Source organism: Tamandua tetradactyla, chromosome 6 (genome assembly GCF_023851605.1).
Source record: "Tamandua tetradactyla isolate mTamTet1 chromosome 6, mTamTet1.pri, whole genome shotgun sequence".
Classification (NCBI taxonomy): Eukaryota; Metazoa; Chordata; class Mammalia; order Pilosa; family Myrmecophagidae; genus Tamandua; species Tamandua tetradactyla.
This window is the reverse complement of record NC_135332.1, coordinates 110,400,161-110,412,868: the sequence shown is the minus strand read 5'-3', so window position 1 is coordinate 110,412,868 and position 12,708 is coordinate 110,400,161. Positions and strand designations below refer to the sequence as shown.

The 12,708-nt window shown below is 40.0% G+C and overlaps 1 protein-coding gene across 14 annotated transcripts in view; it reads right to left on the bottom strand.

The window, feature by feature from the left end:
* Positions 1–12,708, bottom strand: part of SGK3 (serum/glucocorticoid regulated kinase family member 3) — a 243,790-nt gene that overhangs the window by 46,400 nt on the left and 184,682 nt on the right. For 4 of the 14 annotated variants that reach the window (XM_077166917.1, XM_077166919.1, XM_077166918.1 and 1 more), the window contains 2 exons: positions 6,678–6,899; positions 1,903–1,986 (listed from right to left, as the gene is read on the bottom strand). In XM_077166917.1, the coding sequence (XP_077023032.1) occupies positions 1,903–1,986; positions 6,678–6,755 (162 nt within the window). In that variant the 5' untranslated portion in view covers positions 6,756–6,899. Of the gene's footprint in view, positions 1–1,902; positions 1,987–6,677; positions 6,900–9,248; positions 10,441–10,929; positions 11,426–12,708 lie in introns of those variants that run through there. The other 10 variants (XM_077166923.1, XM_077166925.1, XM_077166924.1 and 7 more) reach the window with 7 other exon arrangements.

Genomic DNA, 12,708 nt, shown 5'->3' with positions numbered 1-12,708 from the left:
TTTTTTCCTTTTAATTCTATCGTTTTTGGAGTAATGAAAATGTTAAAAATTCTACTGTAATGATGAACGCACAGCTTTATGATGATACAGATGACTGTATTTCAAATAAAAAAAATCACTGAAGTTCCTGATGCCTGCCCATGCTAAAAAAAAAAATCACTGAAGGAAAAAAAGGGCACTGATTGTACACTTAATATGGAGTGTATAGTGTGTGAATAAAACTATTAAAAATAATAATTAATGAGGGGATAAGGGATATGGGATGTTTTAGGGTTTTTTTTTCCTATTTCTTTTTTGGGGTAATGAAAATGTTCTAAAATTTACTGTGGTGATGAATGTACAACTATAAAATGATACTGTGAGCCACTGACTGTACATTTTGGATAGATTATGTGGTATGTGAATATATCTCAATAAAACTGCATTAAAAACTTTAAAAAGTTCAATTAGCAAATAATTTGAATATTATTTGGGATAAATATATAATGAAATGCTAAGTAAAAATGATGGCTAGATAGATGGATAGATAAACATATAGGCGGATAAACAGAATGATATGCCAAAATGTTAAAAGTTGGTGGATCTGGGTATCTGGATAGGAGGTATACTGGAGGTCCTGTACAGGTTTTACATAAATTTTGCAATTGCCCTGTAAATTTGAAAGCATTTTAAAATAAAAATTAAAAAAAAAAAAAGAAAAATTAACAATTAAAAAAAAAGCTGAAAACAGAAGCCTAAACTTTCATGACTTAACAAAACATGGGAAGTTGCGCAGCTAGATATTGTTATCCTTGCTGATAAAGGAATTTATCTCTTGAAATATGTTTAATTTCCTTCCTTTTAAAAACTCTTACAAGTGATACCCTATAATCCTCAGATTTACATAACCATCTATGCCCATATCTAAAATCAAGAGGCTGGGTCAAGAAAATGAACAAAACTGCCTTGTTAAATTTAAAATGGATTTTTTCAAGAAGATGTATAGTAATCTACTACTCATTAAACAACAACACTAGATCATTATTTAATAAGATGATATCACAAGGAATTTAGATTTGGTATTTGGGGCACATTCTGTTCTTTCCTAACTGAAACAAAGTGTGGATTCCAGAGCTATTTCAGTAATCTCGGAGTTTGTAGCTACTTACTCAGGAGTTTTTTGTCATCCTACTTATTTATGACCTTAAAGGTAATACTTTCCACAAACACAGACACCTGTGTGTAAGATCAAGCCTGATGTATGACAATCACCCTGGTGCCCTCACTTTCCACTTACAAAATATTTTCAAGTGCAAACACTAGCTTATTATTAATATTTAATATCTAAATCATGAATATAAAAAAAAGCAGGACAGGTTTAAGGTATTTAAATAGCTATTGGCCTATTATATCTCACCCCCCTGGTAACTGTCAGAACTTTTCAAAGTCAATATTCATTTCAGTATTAGTGTATTAGCCACTTAAAATATGGAACTTAAGACTCTAAGGAATGAAACTATAGAAGGAAGGTGGGTTCATGAAATAAACTAAAGCTAAGAGTTGGGGCAGTTTAACCATAAAATAACATGATTATTAACAATCATTAGAGAGGTGGGTAAAAAGGATTTATTTGTAATATTCTATGACTTTTAAACTCTTTTAAGCTATATATATATATATATATATATATATATATATAGTTTTCATATCTTAAAAGGTTTATTTGAAACTGCTCAATGGGAAATACTCTTGCCCCACTTTTTAAAGAATTCCAAAGTTAGGATGCTTTTAAAAAATCGCTTGCTCTTTTATGCTTGTCTGATACATATGAGTATTAATTTAAATCATTCAAATAAATCTCTCTTATTGTATTTTTCTCAGGTATTTTTTAAATAAAAATCTTGTAGAGTGAATACTACTTACAGTGTTATAAAGCTTATCAAATTCAGCATATCTCCTGAAGACAAACCACTCACTCCTGCCAACTGAGACCAGAACTTTATAAACCTGTGGAAATAAAAAAAAATCACAAATTTAATTGCTAAGAAAAATGCCCATAAAACCATCAACTATTTAAAATATGAAACCTGTTTTCATACTTATAAAACTGACATCAAATACTAATGTTTATATGAAACTCCAAGTTACAAAAGCATGCCAACTGAAGCTTTATTTTATCTTGTCAAGTGACAATATTTTATTTTTAAATGTTATGAAATATTTCTGCAATTTTCAGGGAATAACATAGCAAACACCCACATACTTGTTATTTAGATCTACTGATTTCTAACATTTTGCTATTCTTCCTTCAGATTTTTTTCTCCCAAGAATAAAATATAATAGATTCACTTGATATCATTCTCCTCTTTTCATACCAGCAGTAACCACTACCCCAAAATTCTAAGGTGTTTATTTTCGAAAGTGATGTCCGGCACAAAATAAACACTCAAGTAAATGTTAGGATCATCTTTCTACACAGAGAAGAAACTAAGAATTTATCCTCAGATCTCCCAGTGTTGTCTTACATGCATTCAATATTTTCATATATACATGATCTTATATAATCACAATCAACAGTCTTATAAAGCCAACAGAACAAGTATCACAACCCCACTGCACATGTAAAAAAGATAAGTGCCCAAGTTCACAGACTTAATAAAAAACATAAAGCTAGGACTAAAATCTAAATTTTCTAACCTTTTGTGCAATGAAACTGGTATCAAAATCATTGAAAGTTATAAAATAGAATTAACCCTCATAATTCGTCCCACATTAACTGTCATAGTATATGACAACACTCCAATGTTGAGAAAACAGTTTAGGTTCCCACACATTTTTATATCATTTCTAAAGGGAAAATAACAAGATGAAAAATATATGTTTATATACAGAGAAGAAAAATATGTAACTGAGGAATAAGGCTGACTAACGTGTAGCTAGGTTAACAATCTCATTGTTTTCCAGTGAAGACTCAAGGAAAGACACAGGAGTTGCTTTGAGGTTAGGATACAATTGCCCAGCCTGTTAGGCAACTTAAAAGAGGAAACCAGGTTTAGTAGATGGGCAAACTAATGTCTATAGCACATCCTTTCCAGGAAAGGTAGGTAACTTGCACTCACAAATTCATAGATAACAGTCCTGTGAAGGACCATGTCCCTGATACTGTATGTGATTACAATATATGAATTCTGTAGTACTGTCTAAGACATGGTCATATTAACAGGCCCACAGTTTCCCTGAGGGGCCCCCAAATGTGGGGTAGGGGACAAGATTCCTTGGGGACAAGGTTCCACCTGCAAGGTGAGGCAAAGTCACCAATGTGGTTACCCCAGCGATGCATCCCTCAGAACTGAGAGAAAGGACATGAGCTCAGAGGCATTATCAGGCTCTTCTGATCTTAACCAAGATGGCATGAAGTCAATCGTATTGGAGGAAGCTACTGGATTCAGATGTGAGTTGGAAGATGGCACCTTCCACATGGAGAGAGGCCAGAAGTAAACAACTAGTCAGGGAGCATTGAGCTGTGCTTCCAGGATAAGACGACAGATTCATTTCACATGGTATCTGCCTCAGGACTGGGCAGGGTTTGGAAAGAGGGCTGCTACAAAAGGACCAGGAACTTAGGCTTATAGGATTGTGCATTTCTTGCTCACTTTGTGCTGACTTCCTGGTGAGGAGAGTGGTTAGGTGGTCTGCCGTGGTTCCTTGGGTAGAGCCAAGACTAGAGCCCAAGTCTAGATTCAGGCTGAAGCAGCTCTGCTCCAAATACATCAACAGGGACTAAGATAAAGCCTTGCGAAGTTATTAACAGTATGATCTATGAACAAAGGCTAATCAAGTAAGTGCTAAGAAAACACCAATTGGCAAAAACAAAATTCTTCAAATTCTAAAAAAATTTTCATTACAGCAAAAGGCAAGACTTTACAGAAAGTAGTACAATGCACATTACAGCATGAAATTATCTTATTTACTTTTATTCGAGTCCTTGCTTATTGTCTATCTTGCCCCACCAGAATATAAGTTCCCTGAGAGCAAGGGCGGTGTGATTCTTGCTTCCTGCCCTATCCTCAGCACCTAGGACAGTGCCTGGGGTACCACCAAAACTTATAATTTGTTGAATGAATAAATGAAAGCATAACTTAGACTCAGTTTAAGTTAAGACATCCTATAATGCAATAAATACTATTCTGTTAGAAACTTCATGGTAAACAGAGTCATATAAAAACATGAGAACTAGAGTATTAAAATATTATAGAATACTCAGTAACAAAATGTCTATTTCTGTTCCTAAATACAACACAAGCACCTCGGCCTGCTGAGGCTGGACACAGAGCCTATGATAGGGGTGTGTGTCTGTCTATACCGACTGCATCCAAATTCTTGAGCACAGAGGACTGCACCATATATGACCAGCAACTAACACATACCCTTAGCACTGCTCTTCATTCAACACCAATTCAACACATATTTATTGAATATGTACTATTTCTGTCCTAGGTGCTGGTAAAACAATAGTGTGGGAAGTCCCTGCTTTAAAAGACCTTGCATTATTGTCAGGGAAGGGACACATAAATACACAGAAGATATTTTAGATAGTGATAACTGCTATGAAAAAATTAAGAAGGGCAAGAGATGCAGAGACTGAAAGTAGTGGGGCAGGGTTCTGTTTCAATTAGGGTGGTCAGCAAAAGCCTCTATGATAAGGCAACATTTGAGAATCTGAAGGAAGTAAATGTGAATACACCCTCTGAGAATCAGGGAACAGGTCTGGGGAGAGTAATGCTACAGGCTTCTTTGACCCTTTAGTGGAAATCATGAAAATACCTCTCCCTGAAAAATAAAAGAGCACCTGAGATGACCCACTGCATGCACCTGCTATGTATGAATAGCAAACATGGCAGCAATTGACACCCCTGAAGGAGATAAAAAGGTACAGGGAAGGAAGAAAAACTTTCATACTCTTTATGTCCATCCATTTATACATCCATGGCAAATTAATCCTTGTTTACCTTCGAGGTGATGTTGCTAAAATACACTTCTATCAATATGGAATTCATACACAATGTTTGTTAAAATATTGCTACAAAACAGAGAGACTGAGAAGAAGTAAATGGCCAAACGCACATTCTAATCTCCCTTCCCTTGACTGTGGTGCAGCACATGGGGGTATATTTGCCAAGGTAAGGAATACAGAGGGCAGAGGAACTATTTCCCAGCTCCTTGCCTGGGACCCTGGGAGAAACCCACCATATGGGGGGCACCCAGCACCAACATGGGACAGCCTACAGAGTGAAGAAGGCAGAATGGAGTGGTGAGATGGAGGGTTCAGCTTAACTCCCCAGCTTTTTTGTTTGTTTCCAAATCCCATGTAACCTGGACTTTGAGTTGAAAGTCACTTGTCATGGGTCTCAACTGGCAGGAGCTAGGGGACCCTCTTATTAGAGGGCAGGGTTGGACCCCATGGGCCGGAAGGACCAAGTGAAGGATGTATCAGATACCTTGCGGCATGTGAAGGATGTATCAGATACCCTGTGGGCTCAACAGCTATGGGGAGCCAAGAGGGAGGTAAGTCAGCAGTGAGCTATCAACAGTTTCTAGTGAAGCCAGTGAAGAAGAGATCTCAAGTTCTTTCATTAACTGCAGATGCCAGCAATGGATGCCAGCAAAATGCCCAGGTGGACCAGGTCAACCATTTTCCAGACAAGCACCCCTACAGATAAACAGCAGGGACTCAGGGGCATTAGAAAATGCAAGAGCCTTCACCCTCCTAACATGAACTCAGTCACTGACTCCACAAACACTGTGAAAGGAGATCCTCTCCTCATAAGTCACAATGCCAACTTAGAGAAGAACAATGTGCTCAAATAAGAGAAAAGAGACCCAAACTGAGACAGCAGGGCATTTTTATCTAAAACAGAGAGAAGTACCTAAAAGAATAGGGTTAAATGAATTTCTTCACACCCCTTCAGCGGGTGGGGCTTAAAAAGAAAACCAGAGAAAACAAATGACATTTTCATCAGGGAGGGAGGTAAGAGATCTCTGTACATACCAACTGGACTACTGAAACTGAAAAGAATATTGAATTTCATAACACCAATTAGCAAAGTGACTATTTTCTAATTATAGTCACTGATAAATTGATTTGGCAAGCTTTTGCCAGGCGGCTCTTCTTCCATAGGTCCCAGTTCCCACCAGGTGACCCCTCTCCCACCAAGTGGCCCCTTTTACTGCTGCTCCAGTTCCTAGCTCTATAGTAAATGCTAAGGTAATGAAAAATAAAATTAGAAATGGGTTTTCCTTTTCTAAACAAAAAAAAAAGAAGTAAAATACTGGATTCAATATTTTTAAAACCGAGGTAGAAAATGATAAATGCTATAATGGGATGCAGGGCTTCAGGGATCCATTAACCCCGAGGGTATGCACAGTTCCACGTGTGCACACATGTACACTTTCTGGGAAGAAAATGCATCAGTTTCATGAGCTTCTCCAAGCAGATAATTAAGTAAGAATCTACACTAAAAAGAGAAAATTTATTCCAATCAGGGTAGGCGGAAGAGATAGCATTTGAAAGATAGGCAAAATCTAGACATGTGGATATGGGAGAGGTTTGGAGACATTCTAGACCAGGGGAGAACAAGAGCAGAAATGGAAATATTCTCTATATTCATTTTTCCCCATATACTTTGTTACATACTTACAGTAAACCTCTTCTTTTTCTCTCTGTGTTCATCAGAGCTGGGAATGCTAACACTTGGGCAGCTTTCCTTGTAGTCCATGGTATAATCTCTTTGAGTTTAGTGCCTCAAAAGGATACCAAAATTGAGTCTGAAGAAATAGTCAGCAGAGGAAAAAACAGAATCAACTAATCCAAAATATAAAACCTCTTGAGGTAATGTTCAAATTCCATCATGCAACCTTAACTGACAGAAGAAAAAAACAAAAAGAATTGATTAGCAAAACAATTTTAAAATATCATGATCTGTCATTCCTTGTCTGTAGGACCCATTTTATGTTTATCCTACCAGTAATTTACTCTTGGTCATAAACCTCACCCCAGGTTAGAAATTTAGTGTCTGTTATGCCCTTATCACTGCAGCTAAGTCACAAGCAAACATGGGCCTCCCATCTGCCTCCCTTACTACTAGGAAATTTCGGAGTTTATATACCACAGTTCAAGTGGACTAAGGGCTAATTCTAATCCAGGGGAACTCAAGTCACAGTCTGGTGACTTGTTTTTTTTCAGAGCAGGGTTTTTCAAAGTTGTTCTTCAGACTTCTTGCATCAGAATGACCTGGTGGAGCTTGCCGAAAAATTCAGATTGTGGGGCTCAATACAAGACCCACGGAATCAGAAATCTGTGTTTTGTTTAATAAATACAATTTAATGCTTTCCATGTGCTGGGAGATTTACAAATAATAGTGCCTTTAGTTCTCAGAACAATTCTGTACAGTAACTACTCTGGTTCTACAATGAGGCAACTGAAACACAGAGAGGTTAAATAACTTGCCTATCCGGGATTTGAATCCCAGCTTCCAAGCCCCCACTTATAACCACTATGCTATGGTTAATTTCTGTTGACACTGGGTAATTCTTAGGCATTAAACCCCTGGTCAGAGATGTTACAGTAGCTCTTCACACAGAACAAATGCAACTATATTAACTTTATCATTCCTCCCAGAGATAAAAGGCTCAAGATGTCCCACAGAGGTCATCTTTGCTACATCTAGCAGCCCTATTCTCTGCTGACCACAAATAACACCTTTTAAAGGGTCAGTTTGCCAGTTTCCCTGGATGATGAATTGCAGGAAGTCACTCTAACAGACCTGATAACTGCAGATGAATTACAGTCAAGTGATGATTTCAAACATATCATCAGGAACTGAATACTTATGTAAATGAATTTCAATTGATTATAAAAGTGCTTTCTTTGAGATGATTCAGAAATCTATCTAATGATTCACTGCTGGAAATGCAGTCAGGAAGGATTTATATATAGTTGAATTAGTTGTTAGAAAATCTGGAAATGTAATTTGCCCTCTCTTAAACTCAGGGTGCAGCATCTGTCTATAAGGTATAGCCCCAAACCCTCATAAAAGCAGCTGCTTTGACTTCCAAATAGAATAGCCGTGTATTCCAGTGACAGGGATCAACTGCTTCTGAGTAAGAATTAGTGCAGGTGGAATGCTCTCTATGCCCAAGCTGGAGACCTGGAGGCAGATTAGCCTTGTCTGGGAGCCTCAGGACCCATATCAGCCATTCTCCAGCAGCAGCAGAGACGAAAAGGTGAAGATTACACTACTATACTTTCCAAATCTGTCCCTTGAGAACGTGGGACTCAGGGCGTGTTAGGTCCTGCTGGTACTGTATTAGGTATGAGTTTGAATGTCTGTTCATTCCTTACTGTGCCATGGCTCACAAGAGCAGAACCACACAATTCAATACAGAAGAATATTAGGCCTCAGACCTACCTACCCTTTGGAAGGAGCAATAAGATGGTTCATTAAGTGAGACCAGGAATAGAGAAGTAGGGAAGAGTTGGAGGGCATAAGTTGTTTCATATGAGGTGCCCACGGGACATCTCGGGGGCACACACAGTAGATATTTAAACACAGAAGTCTAGCAATCCAGGGTGCACACTCAAATTAGGGCCAGAGATACCAGTTTGGCAATTGTGCTAGATAGTCTCCATTTGCCCTTCCTGATCCAATTGCTACTCCTTCTCCAACCCCGTACATACCCTGGAGGACTTCTATGGACTTCAAACCCAATTACCCTCTTCCTCCCCTTGCCCTCTGGCTTCTGGTTGGGTTCAGCCAATGCTGAACTAGCAGGAGATTAGACAGTAGGAGAAGAGAGATGCTAAGGTATTTATAACCCTGCTCCCTTGCTGACAAACAGTGATTTTTCTACCTAAGACCCAGGGGCCCTTCACCCACGGACCCAGCTTTTGCCAGGTGGCTCTTCTACCATAGGCCCCAGTTCCCACCAGGTGACCCCTCTCCCACCAAGTGGCCCTTTTACTGCTGCTCCAGTTCTTAGGCCCATTTTCCACAGCCCCAGTTCTAGCCTTTCGGTCTGAGATTAGTACTAGCTTCCAAACACTGTTAGGAGGGGGGCGCTTCACCATGCTTTGCTGGTTTCCTTAACTCTGCTGAATCTTACTAGTGAGTTCCTTTGTTGGAATCTCCAACAACTTTTGAGTGTGCCATGAGTTTTCCACTTGTGGCTGATATAGGGATTGGTACAAAGAATGACCCCAGTTAACAGACCTTCAAAACTGCAATTCATATTTGATGAATGCACCGATAACGTTATGTTCCTGTTGAGGGCGAGGGGTGGGAAGCTGATTATCTGGAATATGGTGATATCACAATCATTCAAATCTCCCCTCCCCCACCCCATGGTGACACAGAATAGTCTGCAGGTGGCAGGCAAGGTGCTGGAAGATCAAGTGGCTAATGAAAATGGTCATTTCAAAGACTTTGACAAGAGTTGGGGCTACTTCTAGCTGTCTCTGAGAATGTGCACAAAGCAAATGACATATTGAAAGTCTTGAATTTCCTAAGAGGAGTGGAAAATTTATGGCTGTTAGAAGCTCTTCATCTCTTACGGTTTCAAGCCGATATTCCTATGGATCAAACCTGGGGTTTGGTGGTAAGGACTGCAGAGCCAATTAAATTAAATAAGCAACCTTACAAGGTCTCTGACATAAACATATGGGCACTCACTGGAAAAGAGAATGATCCTGAAATATGAACAAAGTGAGGATAAGAATGGTGAATGCCAAATTCAACTGAACTTCCCTGTTGAAAAGAGCAATCTACCTCCCTCTAAGGAGTTCCAGCCTCCAAACCCTCCCATAAAATCGTTCAAAGTTGTTTCACAAGAGGTTACCAAGTCTCCTCACTACCCACTCCACACGCCTCAAGCCTACAACAGGTGTTAGAACCAAAAATAGCTCAGAAAGACACTTATAGCCTATTGTGGGGAAGACTACCTATATACCAAAAAAACCCTGCTGACTCTCAACAAATTTTATCAAGAGTTTGGGGAGCACACACGGGAATAAATTCAAAGGATTTTTAGATCAAAGAGGTCTAAATATTAGTTTAGATTGAGACAAATGTATTGATATGGGTGTGCTTACCCCTGATTCAGGATTTAATGTGTTGGCTTTAACATCTGGGAGTGGCATTAAAGATCTGCTAAGCTGACCTGATTAAAGCCTGGACTTAACATAGCCTACAGTCAATGATTTTAAGATGCTAGAACTATCCTGACATACTGCAGAGGAAGGAAGATGAGAGTGTTGGGGCAGGTCTATTGCATGTGACTTCTCTGCCACCCACAAACGATATGCGTGAACCCCCTCATCAAGAGCCCAGAGCACCAGAGCACTCTCCTTTACCTTTAAGAAATGCATTGGTGGGGGGTATACCCCATCCCTGAAAAGCCCTACAATGGCTTCACCTGTAGGCTAGAAATGCCACAGTAAATTAGGCTCCCTGATTCCAATGGGAATAATGGGGTTGGCGTGGCAGAGGCCAGGCAGCAGCACCTGGCAGAGATGAGACAGGAACAGCGCTACAAGGACTGAGTGGTAATCAAAGCATGCTGACCATCAGGGGTCTAGGACAAGGACTATCACTAGGCCCCTGGAAATAAAATACATGGGCAGTCTACAACATTATTGCTTGACATAAATAAGCTGGAAAATTCTAGGTTTTGTGCGCAGAGTCCTGAGTTGCCCTAAACAAGAGGGAGGCAAGGGCTCTTTCACAGCTATAACCTTTCTCTGAGCTTTCCCCAAGAGAAACCTGTTTCTTCAGGTGACTGTCCATTGGAAAAAAAGAAATATGTAATCCTTCCAAGGGTTACCGGATACTGGCTTTGAACTGACACTAATTCTTCGATCCCCAAAATGTGGTCCACTAGACAGAGTGGGGCTACCTGGGAGTGAGGGGAGAGATGAAGTATTAGCCTCAGTGTTTAGCTGTAGTGTCGTTGCTCTAGTCAAAGTGGGACCCCGCAGGGCTGTCCTGTGATTACTCCCCTAGTTCTAGAATTTCAACAGATATAGATACTTAGTAACTGGCCAAATCTCCACATTGATTCCCTGTCCCACGTCATAGAAGCTATGTAGTGAGAAAGGGCCATGAAGAAGCCCCTGGAACTTCCCTCATAAACTCCCATGAAGTATATAAACCAAAAACTATTCCACATCCCTAGGAGAAGCTCAGAAATCAGTACCATTAACAAAAACTTGAAGAATGCGGAAGTGTTGATTCCTATTATATCCCCATTTAACTTGCCTATTTAGCTGGAGCACAGTTGGAAGGATCTTTCAAACCTGACTATGCATTATCAAAAGGTTATTCAGATGGTGATGCCAATCACAACTGCAATTCCAAATGTGGAAATTTCTTCTGGAAAGAATTAGCATAGTCCCTGATACCTATACTACTACTACCCTGGCAGATGCTTTCCTTTCCATTTTCATCGTTAAAGATAATCAGATGCGCTTTGCCATCAAGTAGTAGGAAAAGCAGTATACCTTCATTGTCTTACCTGAGGGCTATGCCTGCACAGTCATAAAATTGCCTGGAGGGACCTTGATCATCTTAATATCCCACAGATCACCAAACAGGTCCATCATATTAATGGCTATGTTGGCTGAGGCGGGTGAACAAGAAGGAGCAAGGACCATAGATGTCTCTGTAAGACTTACAGAGATGGCTCTGTAAGACTTGCACACAAGCCAGAGGATGGGAGATAAAATCTATGCAACTTCGGGGTTCTGCCACATTGATGGCATCTAGGGTTCTTGTGATATAAGGCAGGTTATCTCGGCTAAAGTGAGAGAAATTGTTACACTTTGCACCACTTCCACTGAGAAAGAGACAAAGCAAGTGGTGGACTTCATATTTGGATGTGCTGCTCTGACCTATTTACTGAGTAGCCCATGAAGCTACCAATTTTTATTGTTGCCTGCTGCAAGAGAAGGTTCTACAGCAATGAAAGCTTGTCCTAACTCTCGGGCCCTCTCACTCAGCACACCAATAGTACTGAAAACGACATGGCAGAGAGAGATGTGTAATGTAGTTTCTGACAAGCACCAAGAGAAGAATAAGAGTTGCACACACTTTAGGGTTCTGCCAACAAATACAGTTCATTTTATTCCTAGCCTACTACTAGGCCCAGAGGAGATTAACTACCTTTCTATGGGAAGCCAAGTGACTATAATGATAACAGCCGATCATGAGCAGGGTGTTACGAGATCCACTGAGTCATAAAACTGGGTATGTACAGCAGCATTCCAGTCAGTATGGTATAAAACAAGACTGGGCCTGAGCAGGTCTGGAAGACACAAGTAAATTGCAGGCATAAGTGGCTCAGCCTCCCACAGTAGTACTTGCTCTTCTTTCCTTGCTGGCTCTCCTTCCTCAACCCAAACTCAAGGCCTCATAGGGAATCCCCTACAACCAGTGAGCACAGAAGAGAAAGGTATGTGTGGCTTATGGACAGAAGGGCACAGTGTGCTGGCACTGGCCAGAAGTGAAGGAATGTAGCTCCATTCAGCGATGGTTCAAAAAGAGAGTGGTGAAGGGAAACTTTCTGAGCGGGCAGAATTCTAGGCAACATACCTGGTGGTCCACCTACATGTAAAGAGAGATGCCAAAAGTACATATCTACTCTTACTAATGGATTGGCCTGATAGTCAGGGACTTA